Source organism: Antennarius striatus, chromosome 7 (assembly GCF_040054535.1).
Source record: "Antennarius striatus isolate MH-2024 chromosome 7, ASM4005453v1, whole genome shotgun sequence".
Taxonomy (NCBI): Eukaryota; Metazoa; Chordata; class Actinopteri; order Lophiiformes; family Antennariidae; genus Antennarius; species Antennarius striatus.
The window spans coordinates 3519691-3543252 of record NC_090782.1 but is presented as its reverse complement, the minus strand read 5'-3'; the positions used below and the strand labels follow the sequence as shown (position 1 = coordinate 3543252).

General features: G+C 44.7%; 1 protein-coding gene across 3 annotated transcripts in view; it reads right to left on the bottom strand.

Annotated features, from left to right (window-relative positions):
• The window catches only part of lrrc41 (leucine rich repeat containing 41), a 37310-nt gene extending 14071 nt beyond the window's left edge, over window positions 1–23239 (bottom strand). The window contains exons 1-10 of one of the 3 annotated variants that reach the window (XR_011036720.1): window positions 22959–23239; window positions 21451–21537; window positions 21302–21360; window positions 20443–21226; window positions 18914–19150; window positions 13304–13468; window positions 12441–12539; window positions 9470–10272; window positions 2084–2156; window positions 143–372 (exon numbers count right to left, since the gene is read on the bottom strand). Coding sequence is in view for 1 of the 3 variants with exons in the window: in XM_068319087.1 (XP_068175188.1) it covers window positions 2084–2156; window positions 9470–9598; window positions 12441–12539; window positions 13304–13468; window positions 18914–19150; window positions 20443–21226; window positions 21302–21360; window positions 21451–21537; window positions 22959–23031 (1706 nt within the window). In the remaining 2 variants the exon portion in view is untranslated. The remainder of the gene's footprint in view (window positions 1–142; window positions 373–2083; window positions 2157–9469; window positions 10273–12440; window positions 12540–13303; window positions 13469–18913; window positions 19151–20442; window positions 21227–21301; window positions 21361–21450; window positions 21538–22958) is intronic. The other 2 variants (XR_011036719.1, XM_068319087.1) reach the window with 2 other exon arrangements.
• Window positions 23240–23562: the final 323 nt, after the last annotated feature.

Below are 23562 nucleotides of genomic sequence, written 5' to 3'. Positions count from 1 at the left end.
AATAAGACATTTGACATTATTACTGTGCGATGAGAGGCGGGAGTAGAAACAAAAGTAGCTACCGGACGATGCTAACGTCCTGTGATGACGTTACACAACAAAACAACACAGAACCAACTCAGTAACGTTCACACGTACTAACCATTCAGAAACGTCCTGCTGCAGCCGCACAGTCGGTGTTTCTTTAGGAGCCCCCGCTTCTGGGTCCGTCATAGATATACGCCGACACGATCTGTCCTCCAAATGCCATAATGATAACAAACGCAATGCCAGTCAGTGTCCCGTTAGCCTAACGCTGTACTTCAGAGGGGGGTGGCCCAGGTGAAGGAGGCGTTGACCAGCGGAGCTCATTAACATACTACAGCCGGGGGCCTGAAACGAAGCGCTTTGTGAGTAGCTCAGATGAGCGTTTTTGAAAAGCGGATATTTAGGACCACAGATCACTTTAGGCACACTCGAACGCACTACCAGTTTGTTTGATGCGGACACGTGAGTGTGGACCTGCCGGAGAATGTGTGCGAAACAGTCTGAGCAGGACCGCGGTCCTGCCAGGAAACAATGAGAACGCAGCTGCGGCTGCTCTCCTGGGCGAGGGAGAGAGGCGCGCAGAACGGAGATGGACGGAGCGGTTTCTATTGCTTCGTCACTGCTTTGCTTTTTGGTAGGTGCTCCTAAAGTCTTTGCTGGTGCGACTAACTTCTAAATTTGAGAGCACCAGTGCTACCAAGACAAAAAGTTAATTTCGAGCCCTGTCCAAGGTGCTGGAAAAGAGGGCCGGGTCAATTGTCAAACCTCAGACTGAGGAGGAACAATGTGGGTTCCATCCTGGTCGTGGAACAATGGACCAGCTCTTAACTCTCGCAGGGATCCTAGAGGAGGCTTGGGAGATGCTCATCCAATCTACATGTGTTTTGTGGACTTGGAGAATGCGTACGAGCGGGTCCCCAGAGATACACTGTGGGAGGTACTGTGGGAGTATGGGGTGAGGGGGCCTCTCGTCAGGGCCAACCCATCCCTGTATGCCCAAAGTGAGAGCTGTGTTTGGGATCTCGGCAGTAGGTTGGACTTGTACCGAGTGGCTGTTGGCCTTTGCCAGGGTTGCGGTTTCTCACCAATTCTGTTCGTGATTTTCATGGACAGGATATTGAGGCGTAGTCGTGGTGAGGAGGGTTTACAGTTTGGTGGACTGAGGATTGCATCGCTGCTTTTTGCAGATTATGTGGTCCTTTTTGCATCATCTGCCAGTGCTCACTGGTCTGCTTTGTAGACCTCAGGGCAGACCCAGGATCAGGAGGAGGGATTATATCTCAACACTGGCCTGGGAACGCCTTGGGATCCACCAGTCAGAGATGGTGGATGTGGCCTGGGAAAGGGAAGTTTGGGGCTCTTTTTTGAAGTTGTTGAAGGATGGATGGATGGATTATAAAGCATCATTATTGAATGATTTGATTGAAAAAAAAAATCATATTTCTTGAGCTGTAGGCCATAATTATGAAAATAAAAAATGCTTGAAGCCTTTTAGTTTATAAGTCTTCGTTCTCTACTGTAGATGTCCTGTTACATGTTGAAGTTTTTTCTCAACACTGTTGCTACTGTGGAATAAAGAGTCGGTCTAGACCCGTTCTCCTTGCCTTGATATATTTTATGTTGTTGTTGTGGAAAAGAGGCTCAATATGAGATGATTACAGGCGTCTCATTTTCAAGAAAATGAATGGTTAGATGGATGAACTGAAGTTTTCTTGGCAATGGTTAGAGCCACAAAGAGTCTTCTATTATGTCTCCCATTAACCAGAAGGCTATGGTTGCCCAAGGAGGATAATGATTCTGTGATTAGTCAATCCATAACTGCTAAGATGGTGTGCAGTGCTAGGCATCAAGAATATGGCTGTTAAGTATGGAAGTGTGTGTCTATTACAAGGAATTGCATTTGGTTTTTGTTTAAAGGAAACCTGTCGTTACAACCAATACACACTTTTTTTGTCATGTTACAATTGCAGGCCACAGTATGCAATACATACTATGTATGTATTGACAGATTCTATATGCTTTTGTTGTCATTAATGATGGTGTGTGCCAGACTTACTTAAGGTTGAGATGGTTCACTGAGCTTGGTGAGCATCCTGAGAACAGTTCTGCCAGGACACACACATTCTTGGCTGTGGACACATGCAATAATATTAGATTAAACACCAATAACATAGATTCAACTCCACTGTCTGTTAAATTAATACTTTTTGTAACTTGACCCATTCCTCCTATTGCAGATGAAACTGATTATTCTATCTCTTTGGCAGATCAACAAGTTGTTAACACAGCAAGTGACAATGAAAGGGACACACCATACTCATCAATGCTTATGACCCCCACCATGACAATAATGCAAGGTCAAAAAGTTTTTTTGAGGACCTAAAAGTGAACATCTATGTCTTCCCTACAACCACTAAACTCAACTTGGTGACTTCAATGTTAGAGTCAGTACAGACAATGAAATACAGGAGGAATTTTCAATGTCTTGTAAATGATACAATGTAACAGCTCTCTACAGCAACTTATCAACATGGTCTTTCGGAGCTCCTATATCGATATCATACTTCTACATAGTGAAAATACCCGTGCAGTACCCGGGGTCAGATTGCCAAGCAAGCACAGAATAGGACTGCTGTTTCCCTACCATGCACGATGCACGATGGCGCCGCAGATGGACGCCTCGGCACGGAGCTCTCTCTTGTTCTACTTTATTTTGTGTTTTTTGTCGACCTTCGCGTCTTTTCCTGAGTGCTATCCCATCACCTACTCCTCTGAGGAACTGCTGGCCATCAGACAGTTCTTACCCGGTAATTTTATTCCGCAGTTTGCGTCAGATCCGAACAGTTTTGCGGAGATCTTGATCGGCGGAGCTGCGGCCCTTTATGGGCTGCGGCCACGCAGACGTCGGGGTAAGAGAGCTGGCGTGCTGGTGAGACTCCGCCAGCAGGGATTCAGGACCCCGCTGCCATCAATACATCTGGCTAACCTCCGCTCACTACCCAATAAACTGGACGAGCTGCACCTCTTCTGCGGGAAAAATATGGACTTTGCACGTTCCGCTGCCCTGTGTTTCACTGAAACTTGGCTCAGTGAATCGATCCCCGACGGCGCTCTGCATCTGCTGGACTTCCAACTTCACAGAGCGGACCGCGTCAAGGAGCGGTCGGGGAAAACCAAGGGTGGTGGAATATGTTTCTACATCAACGAAGGTTGGTGTAAGGATGTCACAGTGCTCAGCAGGTTCTGTGGACCGAACATTGAGACATTCTGCATCAAATGCAAGCCCTTTTATTCCCCGCGGGAGTTCTCCTCTTTCGTGTTCGTCGGTGTTTACATTCCACCGCAAGCTAATGTGGATGCTGCACTCCATACATTAGCGGAACAAATCACGGACATTGAAAGGAAACACCCGGACTCATTTTTAATCATCCTGGGGGACTTCAACAGAGCGAAACTAAACAACGAGCTCCCTAAATACAGGCAGCATGTGACCTGTCCGACGAGGGACAACAACACGCTGGATCACTGCTACACGGTAACTAGGGACGCTTATCGCTCGGTCCCCCGCGCAGCTTTGGGAAACTCCGATCACTGCCTCGTCCATCTCATCCCAGCCTACAGGCAGAGACTGAGAACATCTCGGCCTGTGGTGAAAACGGTGAAGAAATGGACCAACGAGGCAAAGCAGGAACTGCAGGAATGTTTTGACTGCACCGACTGGAGTGTTTTTCAAGCTGCTACGGACAACCTGGATGATTACACGGACACTGTGACAGCCTACATTAGCTTCTGTGAGGACCTGTGTGTGCCAACCAAGACCTTCCGCACATACAGCAACAACAAGCCATGGTTCACAGCCAAGCTGAGACAACTGCGCTTGGCTAAGGAGGAGGCCTACAGATCTGGGGATAGGGCTCTGTACCGGCAGACCAGGAACACACTGACTAAGGAGATCAGAGTAGCTAAGAGGAGTTACTCTGATAAGCTGAGAGGAAACCTTTCAGCCACCAACCCTTCGTCGGTGTGGAGAGGTCTGCAGGACATCACCGGCTACAGACGCCCGTCCCCCCCTGCTGAGGCCAACAAGAACCTGGCTGACGACCTCAACAGATTCTATTGTAGGTTCGAAAAGGCCTTCACACCCACCACCCCCATTCCACTACCTGCAGCCCATATCACACCGCCATTCACACCTCCACTCCCCTCAACAAACACTGTCTGCACCCCACCCCCTTCAAACCTCCTGCCTGCCCCACCTCCAACCCCCCTCCCCTCCACAATCCCATCCCCTTCACACCCCCAGCCCACACCACCCCCAACCCCCCTCAGTGTGACCGTCCAGGAGGTGAGTCAGCAGTTCCACAGACAAAAGGTCAGGAAGGCGCCAGGCCCTGATGGTGTCTCCCCCTCCTGCCTCAAGGTCTGTGCGGACCAGCTGGCTCCAGTCTTCACACAGATCGTCAACAGATCCCTCCAACTGTGTGAGGTACCCTCCTGCTTCAAGCGCTCCACCATCATCCCGGTCCCCAAGAAACCCTCCACCACAGGACTAAATGACTTCCGGCCTGTCGCTCTGACATCTGTGGTCATGAAGTCCCTTGAACGCCTCGTGTTGAGCCACCTGAAGGACATCACAGGACCCCTGCTGGACCCCCTGCAGTTTGCCTATCGGGCAAACAGGTCAGTGGATGATGCAGTCAACATGGGACTGCATTTCATCCTGGATCATCTCGACCACCCAGGGACATATGCACGGATCCTGTTCGTTGACTTCAGCTCGGCGTTCAACACCATCATCCCTGAGCTGCTATCCTCCAAACTTCACCAGCTCACAGTCCCCTCTGTCATGTGTCAGTGGATCACCAGCTTCCTGACAGACAGGACACAGCAGGTGAGGCTGGGGGCGATCACCTCAGACACTCAGACAGTCAGCACCGGTGCCCCCCAGGGTTGCGTCCTCTCTCCGCTGCTCTTCTCCATCTACACCAACGACTGCACATCCACGCACCCAGCCGTCAAACTCCTGAAGTTTGCAGATGACACAACTGTCATTGGACTCATCCAGGACGGGGATGAGTCTGCATACCGACAGGAGGTGAGACAGCTGGTGGACTGGTGTAGTCGCAACAGCCTGGAGCTGAACACGCTCAAGACTGTGGAGATGACAGTGGACTTTAGGAAGTCACCCTCCCCTCTGCTCCCCCTCACCATTGCAAACAGCCCTGTGGACTCTGTGGAGAGCTTCAAGTTCCTGGGGACTACTGTTTCCCGGGACCTGAAGTGGTCTCTCCACATTAGCTGCATCCTCAAGAAGGCCCAGCAGGGGATGTACTTTCTCAGGCAGCTAAGGAAGCACGGTCTGCCACAGGAGCTGTTGGTCCTGTTCTACAAGGCAGTCATTGAATCGGTTCTGTGTTCCTCCATCACAGTCTGGTTCGGTGCTGCCACCCAAAGGGACAGGACACGACTACAAAGGACAATCAGGTCTGCTGAGAAGATCACTGGGACCTCCCTGCCCTCCCCCCAAAAGCTGTACTCCTCAAGAATTAGGAGTCGGGCAGGGAAGATCATCTCAGACTCAACACACCCTGGACACCGTCTATTTAAAAGGCTACCCTCTGGGAGGCGCTACAGAGCCCTCCTCTCAAAAACAACCAGACTTAAAAACAGTTTCTTCCCCGAAGCCATAAGACACTTCAACAATAAATGTTAACTATTTGTCTCCAAATCCCTGCAACATGCACTCAGCACCTGTACATCGTGTCCCCCCCCCCCACCTACTGCATTTTGCATCCTACATTTTGTATTTATTATAGTTATTTATAATTTTTAAGTATTTAGAATAGTTAAGTTATGAATGAACAGTTTGAGACACCACCTGCCGGAAACAAATTCCTCGTCTGCTTTTTACAAACGATGGCCAATAAAGCTGATTCTGATTCTGATTCTGATTCTGATGCATGTCGTAAGAGGCGACTAAGAAGGGTTGGGCACAGGGCTAACAACCATGTACTGTAAAAAAGGAAATTTTTACAGAAACGCAACAGACCAAAAGACTAGTGCCCTAGGAGAGGAACTGACCTCAACAAGAGGACGTATGATGAAAGCCGTGAATCTATGGAAGCTACAAGCCCAACTCCCCTTCTATCGACATGGACCATAAATGTCGGAACATGGAATGTGAGGACCATGTACGAGATGGGAAAAACATATTAAGTGTAGGAGCCACAGATAACCGCACAGATAAAGAGCTACAACCTCACAATGCTTGGAATCAGGGAGACCCACTGGACAGTCAGAACAAAGAAGACTGCCCACGGGAGAAATGCTGTTGTATTCTGGCCACGAAGAAGACAATGCTCCACACACAGAAGGTGTTGCCCTCATGCTCTCAGGACCAGCACAAAAAGCTATGATAGGATGGGAACCACATGGATCAAGAATCATCACAGCATTCTTCAGAACAAAGAAGAAGATCAAAATAAATGTTATCCAGTGTTTTGCACCAACCAATGACAAAGACGAAGAAGAACCAGTTCTATGACAAAGATGTCACAGATCTATGAAAGATGTCAACATCCTCATGGACAATTTTAATGCCAAGATCGGACAAGACAACACCGGAAATGAAGAAGTTATGAGAAAACATGGACTGGGTGAGATGAATGAGAACGGTGAGATTTACAATGTCTACGCAATGTACAACCTGGTCATCGGTGGCAGCACTTTCCCCCACAGAAGAATACACAAGGCTACCTGGGTGTCATCGGACCTAGTGACTGAGAACCAGATTGACCTCATCTGCATGGCCAAGAAATTCAGGAGGTCCCTAGAAGATGTAAGGATTAGAAGAGGAGCAGATGTTGCATCTGATCACCACCTGCTCGTAGCAGACTGAAGCTGCGGAAAAACTCCTAAACAGACCTTTCTCCCCAAATCCCCCAGGGATCATCCCAGCTGACAGTCCTAGATATCAACTGCGAAAAAGCAACTAGGGAAGAGACTAGGAAAGCTGTGAAATCGGCAAGGAAGAAGGACCAGATAACATCCCCACAGAGGCACTCAAGGCAGACCTGGAGATTATTGTAGAGATCATCTCTTTCAGAAGATATGGGAAGAAGATGCACCAGTGGACTGGAAGGAAAGGTACCTTATCAAGCTGCCCAAGAAAGGAGACTTCTGCAACTGCTCCAACTACAGAGAAATAATGCTTCTGTTGGTGCCTGGGAAAGTCTTTAACAGGATACTGCTTGAGAGAATGAAAGCTGCTGTCGACCCCCGGCTCCAAGACCAGAAAGCTGGATTTCGCCAGAACAGATCACGCATTGACCAGATTGGCACCTTTCACATCATTATCAAGCAATCTTTAAAGTTGAACTCCTCGCTGTACATCAACTTCTTTGACTACGAGAAGGCTTTCGATACCGTGGATCGTAATACCCTCTGGAAGCTGCTACGTCATTGAAGCTGGTCAGCCTGATTAAAAATTCCTACAAAGGAATAACGTGCCGAGTGGGCCATGGAGGTCAACAGACAGCTTCAGTGTGAAGACCGGAGTCAGACAAAAATGCCTTTTGTTACCTTTCCTCTTCCTTCTGACAATCAACTGGACCAAGAAGACATCAACAGCATACAGAAGAAACGTGATTCAGTGGACACTGTTTGACCAGCAAAAGAACGTAGACTTTGCTGACGACTTAGCACTGCTTTCCCACAGACACCAGCAGATGCAGGATAAGACAACAGAGCTGGCAGCCACCTTGTCACAAGTTGGCCTCAAGATTCATGAAGACCAAGATCCTCAAGATAAATACAACAAGTACATACTTGTTGTATTGATCAACAATACAACAAGTATTGTTGGTCAATATAATGATGCTGGACAAGTGTACTTGGGCAGCATCATTGACAGACAGGGTGGTTCAGAGGCAGATGTCAGAGCAAGAATTGGCAAAGTGAGGACAGCATACTTGCAGCTTAAGAACATCTGGAACTCCAAAGTGGTGTCAACTCGCATAAAGATCAGGCTGTTCAACACCAACGTCAAGTCAGTACTTCTGTATGGAGTGGAGACATAAAGACCTACAAAGACCACCATCAAGAAGGTGCAGACCTTTATCAACAGCTGCCTGAGACGGATCCTCCAGATACACAGGCCTGACATCATCAGCAATGCGTCTGCATTGCTGGTTGGTTCGCTGTGACAGCGAACCAACCAACTGCCAGCTGACGAGGAGATCCGGCGCAGAAGATGGAGATTGAATGGGAACAGTCTGAGGAAGCCACACATCATCACAAGGCAGGCACTAAAGTGGAATCTACAAGGGAAAGAAAAGAAAGGAAGGCCACGAAACACCTGGTGCCGTGAACTAGATACCAACATCAAGAGGATGTAAAACACCTGGAATCAGCTTGAAAGAGTGGCACAGGACAGAGCACTCTGGTGGACTGTTTGTGGACAGCCTATGCTCCAGGGGGAGCGAGGGGCTTAGAGATAGATAGATGTATAGATGTATAGATAGATAGATGTATAGATAGATAGATAGATGTATAGATAGATAGATAGATGTATAGATAGATAGAGATAGATAGATAGATAGATAGATAGATAGATAGATAGATAGATAGATAGATAGATAGATAGATAGATAGATAGATAGATAGATAGATAGATAGATAGATAGAGAAAAACTGCATTGACTGAAATCTCTGAAAGTGTGGGGATCTCTGTTCTGAAAACGGCTGGCAGCCAGTGGTTTAAGTTATTGATCATGTACCCCAAATACAGTCCACAATTCAGGCTGTATGGAACACAACTAATAACTCCTTTGCTTACTCCTGTCAGAAGTAAGCATATCTATGGAAAAAAGGGAAACTTTAGGGGAAACCCCAAAAATTCAAAGATATTTTGTTTTTACAAGCACAAAGGTTAGCATCTCATTGTCTCCATTGCTGGGAAAAGTCAATAAAGATTCAGACAAGGCTGCAGCTCACTGGCCATGACTACTAATACTACTACCACTAACACTGCTACAGCTACTATTACTAGTGGATCCACTATAAACATGACAAAATGACTCAATATTCTGACATCAAATGAGTTGAAATATAAAAAACTCCCCAAACAATCATTTAGTCAAAGAAGTCGAATGAGAAATGAAACATCATAAGACTTTAAAAAGAAATCCTGTTGTTTTTTTATTCAACCTTGACATGACAAGAATATGACATGGATAAATAATAATACTAAACAAATACTTGATCATCAACTTTCTGCTACCGTAATTACATAAATAGTCAACCGTAATTCAAACATATGATTGAATGTGAGTAGAAGTAATCATTAGGATGATTGGCTATCAGGGTTTTACAGCAGGCTACCAGGAGAGAATCTTGGTGGTATTGTAATCCTGTTAACGAAAAATGTGAAAGTTTAACTTACCAAGACGATTTTGAGCCAAGCCAAGAGTATGGAGTGAAGGAACTTTCTTCAAAGCAACTACCAACTGATGCAAACTCTCCGTCTTGTCAGTCCACTTCTCAAGAAGGCGGCAGTCATTAAGCTGTAGCTCTAATAGGAGGAAAGAGAAAATGATCAATATTCTACTCTGAATTGGGTATAAAACATAAGAAGCCTGTCGGCATGTGGCCAAAGTCCAAGATGAACTCCACAGTCATGTCAAACGGCAAAGAGATGAAGGGACCCAACTACTCCATCAGTGAACAATTCCCATCAGAGATCATGAGCAGATGGAGGCTGCTCCGCCCATACATGGCAGAAGCGAGGAAAAAGCAGAAAGAACCCTTGAAAGTTTGTTTGTTGATGAGTTCTATATCAATGGCAAATTTTACAGGAATCCTCAAACCAGATCGTGGCTGAGTCGAGATGATGAAAACAATTCCAGGACTTCAGGAGGAGTAGCTGAGGCTACAGCATGCTAGCTGTGTAAACACAGGTGCGTGAAGATGACATCACCAATGTGTCCCCATCACAAATGATAACCATTGAATCAGGAAGGATTCAAATGACTTTAGTTATTTTAAATAAAGAAATATTGTTTGACTTACTCACCCGGAGGTGAGCTGACAGTGGGAGGTGTCAGCTCACCTCCGGAGCACTGCCGAGGCACCATTGGTTAGGGTTAGGGTTCATCAGTTCAGAACTGACGAAACCTCTTGGAATCATTTTCAAGAAACTTTCTTAAAGTCCAGTGGATAACCATGACCTGGATAGCTGAGAACCTACTACACAGACAGATTGAGTAAGATATCAACTTGGAAATATAATCAGGGTTGTCTTTATAATTTGAAAATGCTGTCACACATGCTCATATCGATTTTGTAGGCTGTTTTGTAGTATAACAGGGCTTTGAACCAGTTCATGGAACGAAAACGAAAACCGAAAACCTTTGGTATTTTGGCAGGAACGAAAACAGAACCGAAAACATTATATTTTGTAATGTTCCGGAACAGAATCGGAACAGAAAATAATTGTAAATAAAATTGTAATACCGTTTTGTTTTTTTTCGTTCTTGAAAAAAATATTTGACCTCATGTTTCACTTCTGTCATTCACTGGATGCGGGATGAGAGCAGAAAGAAGTAGCGACTATCAGCAGCAGTTATGAAAAGGGCAGTCTCCCAGTCACAATTTATTCATAACACAAAACACTGCAGTATGTCAATCTTAAAAATGTATAATTTAGACATGAACTCATTTGCTGTTGTCATTTTCAGTGCAGTGTGTCCCCGTACTGCCAGCGCTTTTTAGCAATATTGAGCTACGGGAGAAGCACAATGAAGATCTGTTGTTCAGCAATAAATGACATGGTGGAAGTTATTCTTGTCTTATTTCATGTCGTGTCTAAGAAGGAGGCATAAGCCTTAACTACAGTGATATAACTTGCATAAAACGGTGGTGTAGTGCTGTGGTACTATTAACTGTAGGGTAGGGATATAACTATAATTATAGTCTATAGTGTATAAACTAATTGCTTTAGTTGCTAATTTAAATGTCCTTAAGTTACTGTATTTTGCGCACCATTTGGCGCATTGTATATATATATCTGTACTTCGATATGCTATTTTTTATGTGCTGGTGCTTTTTGTGTGTTTTTTCTGTGTTTTGTGTACTTACTATGCTGTGTGCGACGGAGAAATCAATGTCCCTGACGGAACCTCCTTAAGGGACAAATAATGTTATACTCTACTCTCTCTACTTTTACACACGGCGCACCTTATTGTTCGGTGCATGCTAGCTAACGGAAGCAAAAAGGTGACTGGTTGAACTGTGTTGTACTACGTATTCAAATTTCAAAAAATAAACTGACATTATTTTTTAAATATGTTATTTCTTTATTTTTTGATAAATCTGTGCTAAATCCTTCAAAGTCCTCATCTTCGGTCTGCAATGAATAGCTCGGTAATTTCACTATCGCTGACCATCTGGTTTCCGGGTGGCTGCCCGGTAATGATGCCGGCTTTTGCGAAACATCGGACAAAAGTCGAAGCAGACACGTTAGTCCAGGCATCCTCAATCCATGCACATATTGTGGGGGTGTAACTCGCTCGGCACTGCCTCCAGTCCTGGTAAACGTGTGTTCACGTCTCTCATCCATCACTCCGCGACGCATGCAGCTTAACTTTAAAGGCTCTTATACTTTAAAGCGCGTCTTATGGTGCGCAAAATACGGCCCCTCCATATTTATATTTACAAGGAACGTTATTAACCGGCTCACGAACTTTTTTTTTTTTTTTTAACCGGTTCAGGAACGTCAGTTTATGGGTGGAACGCAAAACTGGAAACGTTATAATTCCGTTTCTGTTCCGAACGAAACAATTCGCAAAAAATTGTGATTCAAAGCCCTGGTAGTATAAGACTAGTACAACTGATAAAGCAGTTTCCCGCTTTGATAATAAACAAATTATTTTCTAGAATAAATGAATATTCAGCCCTCCTCAGATGCAGTTGAAATAACTAGCAAATGAAACTGATATGTGAAAATGTAGACAAGAGCCCGGAGAAGAAACTCAAAACCACAGAAATTCAGAAGCTACATTGTATGGAGAACTGAATGGATTTGTCTACTTCATCTTCATACAAATTTTAATTCAATTCAATTACAAAAAACTTTATATGTCCCCAAGGGTAAATTGAACAGATTAGTCATGGTGGAGCCTGTTGTAAAGCACCAGAAAAACACTGGACTCAAGTCTGAAATAGAACTGAATTGCACTGTTGTCCTTAAAAGACACTGATTTGCAGACAAACCAGTGCTGGACCTCTGCACTTTGGACTAATATTGTTTTTTTTTTTAAAAGAAACTCAATCTACCTGTCAAGTCTAAATTGAATAAAAGACTGATAACAGATGTTTACATTCATCGCTCACCTGTGGTGACCCAGTTTCCTTACCTTCCAATTTGCAGTCACTCAGTAGTTTTAGAATCTCAGGGAGACAGTCAGACAGTTTTAAATCCTCTAACATGAGACTCTTCAAAAAGTGATTTGACTCTAAAAAGGTGAACAGACCCATGTTAATATAACAAAAGAGTTTCACAGTAAATTTCCTTAACATTGTACCAAAATATGTTTGACAAAAATTACTGATGCATGCATTTTCCTGATTGGCTGGAAAATGCCAATCAGGCATTCTCTTAACTGAAAACAGTTACGAGACTGCACGTAACGGTTTTCAGCTGCATGTTTTACTACAGACATCAGATTCTACTGCAGTCCTGGGCTGCTGCTGGACTGATGTAGTGCGTTTGATGTCTGTGGAGTTCAGAGGGTCTTTCAAGGTGGTGGGCTGTTTATTCATTTTTTAAAACTTTACAACAGTAATTTCATGGTATTTACCTGGCAAATAGGGGAGGAAGCTAAGAGGTGGGACAGTTGGCCAATTATCAGAAGGTTGGTGGTTCAATGCCCCCTTGTCCTCATACAATATGTCAAAGTATACTTGGGCAAGATATAGAACTCCAGATTGCTCCCAGTAGCTGTTCTACTGATGTGACCGTGTGACTGGTCACCTTTCTTAATTAACAGCATTTGTACCTGCATGGTGCACATGGTTCTTATTTTATTTCTACTGTCCCTATCAGGGTGCATCACAATCATACAGCTATGTTTTGTTGTTTTACAGCAGGTTAAATGCTGCTGCCTCCCGCATTTAGATACACACATGTAGAATCAAAAGCACAAATCTCTAACGTGTTGTATTTAGAGTGACAAATTGTATCAGTGTGGTCTACGGTTTTAAATTAGCTACACATTACCTGAGAGTGTGGTAAGGAGCTGACTTTCAGAAGAGCCAGCTGTTAATCTCATCCCAGATATGTGAAATAAAGAGAGGTGTGGAGAGCGTCTCAGCACAGCTGTGATGGGGTGTAGATGTGTTTGGAGATCCGTTACTTTGACTGTCAGGTTCTTCAGGGGTAACTCTGACAAAAGGTTAGAAACAGCATAGGTTTATCTCTCATGCACAACCATAGTAATGATTTAAGGAACAGCGCTTCCAACTATTTACTATTACAGCGCTATCCCACTATTGATTTCTCTCAGAATTATTCTCCAATAGAAAAACAAAACAAAAATGAGCTGTGGTAAGAGTAATGAGAGAATTGTGTTCTGTGTTCTGTTGTATTCTGTTCTGTTGGGGTGGTGGGGCCAGGAAAAGAGATATGGATCGTCTTAACACACTCATCCGCAGAGCGGGCTCAGTGGTCGGGCTGAGCATGGACTCTGTGGAGACAGTTCTGGGGAGCAGGACCATGTCTAAGTTCAGGGCCATCATGAACAACACCAGCTACCCCCTGCACACCACCTTCTCCCAGCAGAGGAGCACCAGTGACAGACTGTTGTCACACAGCGCCTCCACAGAGAGGCTGAGGTCCTCCTTCATGCCCCGTGCCATCAGGGGGTACAATGACTCTCTCAGGAGGAGCGGGGGGGAGGTGACGAGGTCAGCACGCGGTTAATGGATTTAATTTTATTTAATGTTATACTGTTTATATTTTAATTTTATACTGTTTATATTTTAATTTTAATTAGTATATGTACTGTTAATGCTACATGTGTCTGTTAGTCTAGTGTATGTCTTGTGGTATGTTCTGTTTTGTTTTTGTTTTTCCTGGTGTTTGGCTGAGCAGTGGATATTTGCAATTTCCTCCGGGATTATTAATCTATCTATCTATCTATCTATCTAAAGTCCACCACCCTTAGACTACTGCCCCAGCACACCACGGCATAGAGGAGCGCATTGGCCACTACAGACTGATTGACCATCCTCAGCATGGTGTTGCAGATGTTGAAGGACCTCAGCCTCCTCAGGAAAGAGATAGCTTTGGCCCTTCTTGTAGAGGACATCTGTGTGCTTCCTCCAGTCCAGTTTGTTTTCAATGTGGGCCCCTTAGTACTTGTAGTCCTCAAGAATGTCCACATTGTCCTCCTGAATGGAGATAGGATTTACCTGTCCTGTCATCCGCCTCAAGTCCAACACCAATTCTTTTGCCTTTGCCAAGAAGTCCTGGACTCAGTCTCATCACCCTTGCTGATATATCCACCACTGTGTCATCAGAAAATTTGATGGCAGGTACCCATGTGGTAGTTTGAAGTCCATGGTGTAAAGAGTGAAGAGAATTGTGAGAGATAACAGTCTCTTGTTTAGCCCCAGTGGTGCTGACCACCCTGTCAGACACACAGCATGGCAGACACACATACTGGAGGTGAGGTTATCACCAATCCAAAACACTAGAAGATGGTTAACCAGCATTGCCATTAACATCTCACCAAAAGAGTCACCTGGATGGTGTTGAATACACTGTAGATCTCAAAAAGCATGATTCTCACAGTGATTCCCGCCTTGTCCAGGTGACCGTAGACATGGTTTAGCAGGTAGATGATGACATCCTGAACTTCACCATGGGACTGGAAGTTGAATTGTAGAGGATCCAAGTATGGTTGGATCAGGGATCGAAGATGCTACAAGGGTCGTCATAATGTGGAAGGTCAGTGCCACAAGTCTGTAATCCTTAGATCCACTTTAGCGTGTTGTCTGTAGTACAGGAATTAGGCAAGATGAATTCCACATCACAGGGATCCTCTGTAGACTCAGACTTATCCTGAAGACATGTAGTCCATACAGCTGAGAGGCACAGGTTCTAAGGACCCTAGGACTTAACCCTTCTGGGACTGCAGTCTTACCACAATGGAGACATCTCATTTTCCTTCTCACGTGGCAGAAAATAGGGACACAGCCCAAAAGCTAAGTGTTCAATGTCAGGATCATGGATGCTCACTTTGCTGGTGATGTGAGCAGGATAGCACCAGTTGCTGTTCACAAGAATGTAAAGACCTACACCTATCTTCTTAGCACTCCCAGTCCCATTTCTGTTGGTAAAAATAGTCTGGAAGCCTCTGATGGAAGCATAGTTTTCCAGGATGTCCATGCTTAACAATGTTTCACTCAGGCACATCAGATTGCATTCCCGATACTCTTTTGGACTCCAGACAAGTCCTGTTGTCTCCTCCATCTTATTAGCCAGCGATCTCTCATTGTCCATGATGACTGTCGGGAGACACAGCTTTTTTTGTATGTTGTCTCCTCCTATCTTCTCTCCTTTGCTTTCTTTTATCCCTTCAGCCTAAATGCGTTTTTCTCCAAAATTCCTTGGGAACATCTGTAGGTCTTGAAACAATGCCATCTGGCTTCAGTTCCATCACTGATCTCAGGTGTAAACAAAGTGGCCACGGAGCAGTAGTGCTCAGCTGACAGAGTGACAGTACCGGTACTTCCAGAGCAAACAAAAAGCAAAAAACATGAATATTTTTATATTTACAGTTGAAACAATTCAAAAGTTATATAAAAAAAGAAATAAGAAAGAAATAAGAGAGAAATAAGTAACAGTAACAAAAATCTTCTCCTTTCGGCTTTTCCTTTCAGGGGTCGCCACAGCGAATCAGTTGCCTCCATTTAACCCTATCTTCTGCATCCTCTTCTCTCACACCAACTACCTTCATGTCCTCTTTCACTACATCCATAGACCTCTTTTTTGGTCTTCCTCTAGGCCTCCTGCCTGGCAGTTCAAAACTCAGCATCCCTCTACCGATATGTTCACTATCTCTCCTCTCGACATGTCCAAACCATCTCAGTCTGGCCTCTCTGGCTTTACCTTCAAAACCTCTAACATGTGCCGTCCCTCTGATATACTCATTCTTGATCCTATCCATCCTGGTCACTCCCAAAGAGAACCTCAGCATCTTCATCTCTACTACCTCCAGCTCTGATTCCTGTTTCCACACCAGTCCTGTTGGACTGGTGTGGCGGCGCGCGTAGGTGCGGCGGCTCACGGTTCTTCCTTCCAGTGCTTCCTTTACTTCCACTTTATATACTTTTCTCGCTTGTTGTGCACCATGGGTTATGCAAACATCCACTTCACCCACCAGAACCCTTTGGTAATCGGGAACCAGCACCACACACCCGCTACGAGTGATTATTATCACACGCATAACATCCCAGTCCGAACAGCGAGGGCACTGGGCTCTCTGTGGTTTGTTGTCGGGTCCCAGAGATGGCGCAGGCCCTGGAGAAGGGAGAGGAAGCAGAAACGAGGCTGCAGGTCCGGCGTTATGCTAAGGCTCCTTAGCCACACAAGCCACCTCTACCGAGCCACCTCTACCGAGCCTGTACCTCTCCAACGCCAGATCACTGGTGCATAAAACGGAAGACCTGCAACTACTTCTTCTTCTTCTTTTCCTTTCGGCTTTTCCCTTCAGGGGTCGCCACAGCAAATCAATTTCCTCCATCTAGCCCTGTCCTTTGAATCCTCTTCTCTCACACCAACTACCTTCATGTCTTCCCTCATTACATCCATAAACCTCCTCTTTGGTCTTCCTCTAGGCCTCCTGCCTGGCAGTTCAAAACTCAGCATCCTTCTACCAATATATTCACTACCTCTCCTCTGGACATGTCCAAACCATCTCAGTCTGGCCTCTCTGACTTTATCTCCAAAACCTCTAACATGTCCCTCTGATGTACTCATTCCTGATCCTATCCTTCCTGGTCACTCCCAGAGAGAACCTCAGCATCTTCATCTCTGCTACCTCCAGCTCTGTCTCCTGTCTTTTCTTCAGTGACACTGTCTCTAGACCAAACAACATCGCTGGTCTCACCACAGTTTTCTACACCTTTCATTTTAGCTGAAACTCTTCTATCACACATCACACCTGACACTTTTCTCCACCCGTTCCATCCTGCCTGTACACGCTTCTTCACCTCTTTTCCACACTCTCCATTGCTCTGGACTGTTGACCCTGAGTACTTAAAATCTTCCACCTTCTTGATCTCTTCTCCTTGTAACCTCACTGTTCCACTTGGGTCCCTCTCATTCACACATGTAGTCTCTCTTACTGCAGCTAAACTTCATTCCTCTCCTTTCCAGGACAAACCTCCACCTCTTAGCTTCTCCTCCACCTGTTCCCTGCTCTCACTACAGATCACAATGTCATCTGCAAACATCATAGTCCATGGAGATTCCTGTCTAACCTCATCTGTCAGCCTGGCCATCACCATAGCGAACAAGAAAGGGCTCAGAGCTGATCCCTGATGCAGTCCCACCTCCACCTTGAACTCCTCTGTCACACCTACAGCACACCTCACCACTGTCTTAAAGTCCTCATACATGTCCTAACATACTTCTCTGCCACTCCAGACTTCCTCATATTATATCTCAGTTCCTCTCTGGGCACCCTGTCACAAGCTTTCTCCAGATCTACAAAAACACAATGCAGCTCCCTCTGGCCTACTCTGTACTTCTCTATCAACATCCTCAAAGCAAATACTGCATCTGTAGTACTCTTTTTTGGCATGAAACCATACTGCTGCTCAAATGCTCACTTTTGCCCTTAGTCTATCTTCAACTACGCTTTCTCATAACTTCATTGTATGGCTCATCAGCTTTATTCCTCTGTAGTTGCCACAACTCTGCACATCTCCCTTGTTCTTAAAAGTGGGCACATTTCTTGTCCATTCCTCAGGCATCTTCTCACTATCTAAGATCTTGTTGAACAAACCAGTCAGAAACTCTAATGCCACCTCTCCTAGACACTTCCATACCTCCACGGGTATATCATCAGGACCGACTGCCTTTCCACTCTTCATCCTCTTCAATGCCCTCCCCACTTCATCCTGACTAATCTTTGCTACTTCCTGGTCCACAAAACCACCTCTTCTAGTCTTTGTTCTCTTATCATTTTCCTCGTTCATCAACTCTTCAAAGTACTCTTTCCATCTTCCCATCACACTACTGGCACCTGTCAATACCCTTCCGCACCTATAGTAGATTCAATTTGCATATTGGTTTGGCAAAAGTTTTATGTCGGGTTCCTGACAGAACCCTCTGTATTTGTCTGGGCTTGGGACCAGCACAATAAGACACTGGCTTGTGCCTTCTTGCGGCTACATTCTGATTTTTACTTTTTTATAATAACAAAAGTAAAAAGTAAAAATGAGCTGTATCCACGGTGGCACATTCACACGGTCTAACCGTACAGAAGATGAGTTGTACAGTCAAAGCAACAATATACCATTTAAAAACCCGGCAGGAGAGCACAGTGGTACATGTCAACATTTTTTACAACGCTGCTTTCAAGTTGATGTAATTTAATAGATGTAGCCTCTTAATCTTTAAATCAGTAGTCTTCGTACATAACCTAGTTTTAGTTATGAGATGTGAATCTGGCTTTCATTCTACACATCAAAGTGTTATTGAGGGGTGTATTGGGAGTTCGCCCATCTGTCCAAAACAAACTTCTTCTTAAGCAGATACAATGGATTTCTCAGTCTCATTTGTAATGGTCTGTTTTGTGTGATATTAGCTTTCTAGTACCTGATGTGCTTGACTCAGTAGTCCTGGGATCATACGATGAGAAGGTGGGTCCCCATATTGCAGACTGGATTTCTACATGCAGCGATGTTATGTTGGGGCTTGCATCCAGCAGAATCAATATGAGCTTGATGTGTGGTAGAACGCTGATGTCAAGATTAGCCAGGGAGCCGAGTGAGCTATCAGATAGCAGCCTCAAGGCTTGAGCCAGGTCCAACACGTCCGAATTCCTAAAGGTGGCTGCACAAACAAAAGACAACTCATTCCTGCACAGCAAATACATCTTAAATAGCCCTCCGCAAAAGATTTGTCTTGAATGATTGACTGATGGCATACATTATCAGCCCTTTAAAAGGTGCTTAACATTAGTTCATTATATTACTGGTGACCAGCAAACTGGTCAACTGTAAATTGTACATCTCATGACACTGAGACACACTGACGCAGCAACAGTCAAAAGACTTTCAACAGCCATCAGCTGTATTCTGAGGAAACACAAGAAAAAATATAATTCATTCTTTCATCTTCTAACTGCTTGTTCCGTCGTCGTGGGTCGCAGGGATCTGGAGCGTATCCCAGCTGACTGAGGGTGTGAGGCGGGGGAAACTGAGGGCATGACGACAGTGCACAGAGGAGCCACACAGAGACATAGACAAACACGCACGCACACACTCATATACATACATACATTTTCATGTACCGCCGCTGTATCCGCCTTAGCGGGTCACGGGGAGCTGGAGCCTATCCCAGCTGGCATAGGGCGTGAGGCGGGGGACACTCCGGGCATGACGACAGTGCACAGCGGAGCCACACAGAGACATAGACATACACGCATGCACACACTCATATATTCCATAATAAAATAAACCCAGTACACAGAAAACTTAACAGTATAGAGTAACACTATCTCTTATTTCACTAATGTTGAATAAATCGATTAACTCGTAAAACGGTGAAGTTTTTAATTCACTTTATTTACCAGGAGAGTTCATAAAATAGTAATTTAACACTGGATTTTAAATGAGTTAGTGTTCTCAGACCATTTAAGGCAGTGTTGCTCCACCCAAAGCAAAAACATGCAGCAGTGATGAACACAGCTGCTAGCCTGAAAAGAGTGATCTGGAGGTCACAAACGGAGCTAATGAAGGTCAACAAACAACTTACGTCACTAAAGGAACAGATGAAGTGAAGACACACACATCTATTGGGATTGAATGGACAACTTGAAAAAACAATGTGCTATAATGACTGTTAAAACTTACTGTATTCATTTTATGAATTGGTTGAAAACATATTGTGATGAGGTGTTTTGTTGATTCTGGGGACGGGACTACACAAGCTAAATGGCTTCTACCCGTCAACCCTTTTTTTCAGATATTGTTGATGTTGCGAATGAGATGAAGGTGTTAAAGTCTGCTGTAATGACATGTCCAAAAAAATAAACTAAGTAAATAAAATCGTATTTTTTTAGTGTGTTCCAAAACCAGTGTGATACTGAGCCCCCACCTCTAATAATTAATTAGAAAACTTACAAAAGCTGTGGACTGTTAGAGAGCGAAGACAGAAAAACGTGGGAAGGGCAGAGTTCAGTACTCTCAGGCTGTCCGATCCACACTGCCTTATCTCCAGAGTCTCAATCTGCCCCAGTGAGCAAACACCCACCGAGGGACCATGGCCCCGGTTGAACATCTGACAGAGTAGGTGTGGATCTACAGTATGGGTTGTTTCTCCAGCTTCCTCATTCTCCAAAGACACAGAATCCATTTTTGGGCGTTTACGTGGACTGCTTTGATCATTCTGCTCCTGTGATGTCCTGGTCTCTTGACCACAGCAGATGGCTGAAGCAGCCGATACACAGCCTGCCTCTTTTGTGTGCTTGAAGTTTCTAAGCTGAGGATATAAATACTGAGATCCCCTTCCATGAAGGAGCCAAGCCAGCAGGTGGGGACACTGCATATCTACGATGAGGCTTTTAGCCACCCCGTGATCCAGCAGGCGATGGAGGACATACAATGGTGTTTGTGTCTTCCTCTTTCCTAGATGAGTGGACTGCGATACACTCACAGTTCTGACAGACTTCTCCAGGAGGTTTAGAAGAGGCCACAGCTCAGCAGTCAACCCCTGAAGAGATTTATCCAAACTCATAATGAGTGGAAATTGTCTTATGTGTCTAGCTGCAGACCACAGGAATCCTGGTGTGTTTACATTTGTGGCATTACGTTCGACAAAGGAGTTGGTGAAGCCATACACTATGGTCACAAACAGCATCCTCATAACTTTATGCTTGGCTTCTTCTTCAGTATGTACGTCTATTACCTGAAAAGTAGAGGAGAACATCACAGCAGGGCTCTACCGATCGTTATGCTAATGATTGACCGAAAAAGTACCTACATGGTTAGGTCCACACATGTCCCGAATGATTCCAATCCATCTAGACAGAGTTGATATTCCTGAAAGACGGCAAAGAGAAATAATGGCGTCAACTCTACAGCCCAGGTAAAAAAGAAACATTAGCATCAAACTTGAACCACAGATCGTACCTCTCTTGTTTAGACCAGGCTGGAGCTCATCCAGCTGACACACAGTCAGATGAGGGAGAAGATCCTGAAGGAGAAGCACTGGAATGTCTAAATGTTGACAGATGTGTTAGCACATTAAAAACAACAACAAAAAAATCCTCAGCAGTGCTCGGGAGGTGAACTGGCACCTCCCACAGCAAAGTCAAGTTAAGTGTCTTTAAAAATGGACTAGAGAAACGTCAGAGTGATCGATAGGCTACATTACTGAACCTTTTCTTGACAATATTTTCACGGAACGGCCTTTAAGGTTGGGTGGATTAATACAACAACAAAAATAAAATAGAATAATAAAAGTGAATCCACCTTTATTAGCAGCATCCTCGTAACATCGCACCTTCGCTTGTTTTTGTTCGGTTTGCTGGCTTGGGAGTTTCAATTTAGCGGCAGTGTAACCTACGTTAGCAGCCGGCATGGCCCCTTCAAGAAGGTAGTCATGTGACCAAAGCAAGCATTTTGACTGACGTCAAGAGTGACTCATGGACTGATGTGGAGGAGAGAATCTGGTCATTCTCCAAAACAAAACATTGTTCAAAACCAGATCATAGATAAAACAGAAATAATGTAAGTTCAGCATTCTTTCTGTGCAACCCAGTACCGGTCTACGGCCTGGGGGTTGGAGACAACTGGGCTACAAGATATCTTTATGCAAAACTCTAAATTCAGTGGGAAGGTATGTAGGAACTTGAATTGATAAATAGGTCTATTACCATGGTTAATTATTAAAATGTAGTTCATGAAAGTGTCAAAGGATGGAGGACAAGAGGAAGAAATGTCTTTGTCTAGCAGGTCCATCTGCTTTAACTCTGACCTGATAGATCAGTGGAAGTCTAGCACAACAATGAACATCATCCTCTAGGTGGAAATGTGGTGAAGGTGACGACATGCTAACATTCATGCAAACATTCAGCGAGACGCTACATCCAGGTCTGGACACCAGCCTCCCTGACCTAATCATCTTGTCTTCAGCCTCTTAACTGAAGTTCTGCTGGGGCTCATGCATAATAAACAACCATTATTTATAAAGAAAACAATTAATTAAGGATACAAACAAACGTGTCCCCCTTGTTTGTCCTTCCATCCGTGTGTGATATGTAGAACCACAGGCTGTGGAGACCACTGACGACCAGCACACCTCAGGCAGGCTGGCTGTGACAGATGATCTGCCCCAGGCTGGGCAGTCTAGTTCAGATGTGATGAGTTGGTCAGATTAACAGAACTCAGACTGGTCTTGGACTGGGACCTACCTAGAATACCTTACCTACCAACTGGATGGACTGGTACTGTCCGGTTTGAAATGGATGGTCTATGAGGAGAACTGAGAGACCAGACCACAGCTAAAAGTCTGACTGGTCGGTTATTCAACATGAGTCAGTGAGAATCTGCCATGTTCAACACGGTCTGTAGGAAACAACCCCCCTGCTGTGTGTAGGTGATCAGTAACGAACGCTGGTAGAACATCCGCTGCTTACCGAGAACAGCCGGAGGACCCAGGACGGCCAGGTGTCCCCCGACGGCTCGGAGACACAAGTCCTTTAGACGCATGTCCTGTTGTCTGTTGTCAACTACAGACCGATGTCTGTCTCTCTGGCGCACGCGCTTTCTTCCTGTTGTTCTTCTTTTTTCGTATATCTCTTTTGTATTTTTATCAACGTGAGTATCTTGTAATTTTGGCTTTTATGAATAAAGGCGATTTTAAAAATCAAAAACAAAAATCTTTCGTCTTCTACTACTACTACTACTGTTGCTGCTTCTTCTTCTTCTTCTTCTACTTCTTCTTCTTCATAAATCCTGTTCTCATCAGTGTATTACCGCCCCCCTCTGGAACACAGTGAATGACACCCGTTAGAATCAGGGCTTTGAACCGGTTCATGGAACGAAAACGAAAACAGAAAACTTTTGGTATTTTGGCAGGAACGAAAACGAAACCGAAAACTTTATATTTTTTAATGTTCAGAATGAACAGAATTGGAACAGAAAATAATTGTAAACCGGTTAATACCGGGTTTTTTTTTTCGTTCTTTAAAAAAAATATTTGACCTCATGTTTCCCTTCCTGTCATTCACTGGACGTGGG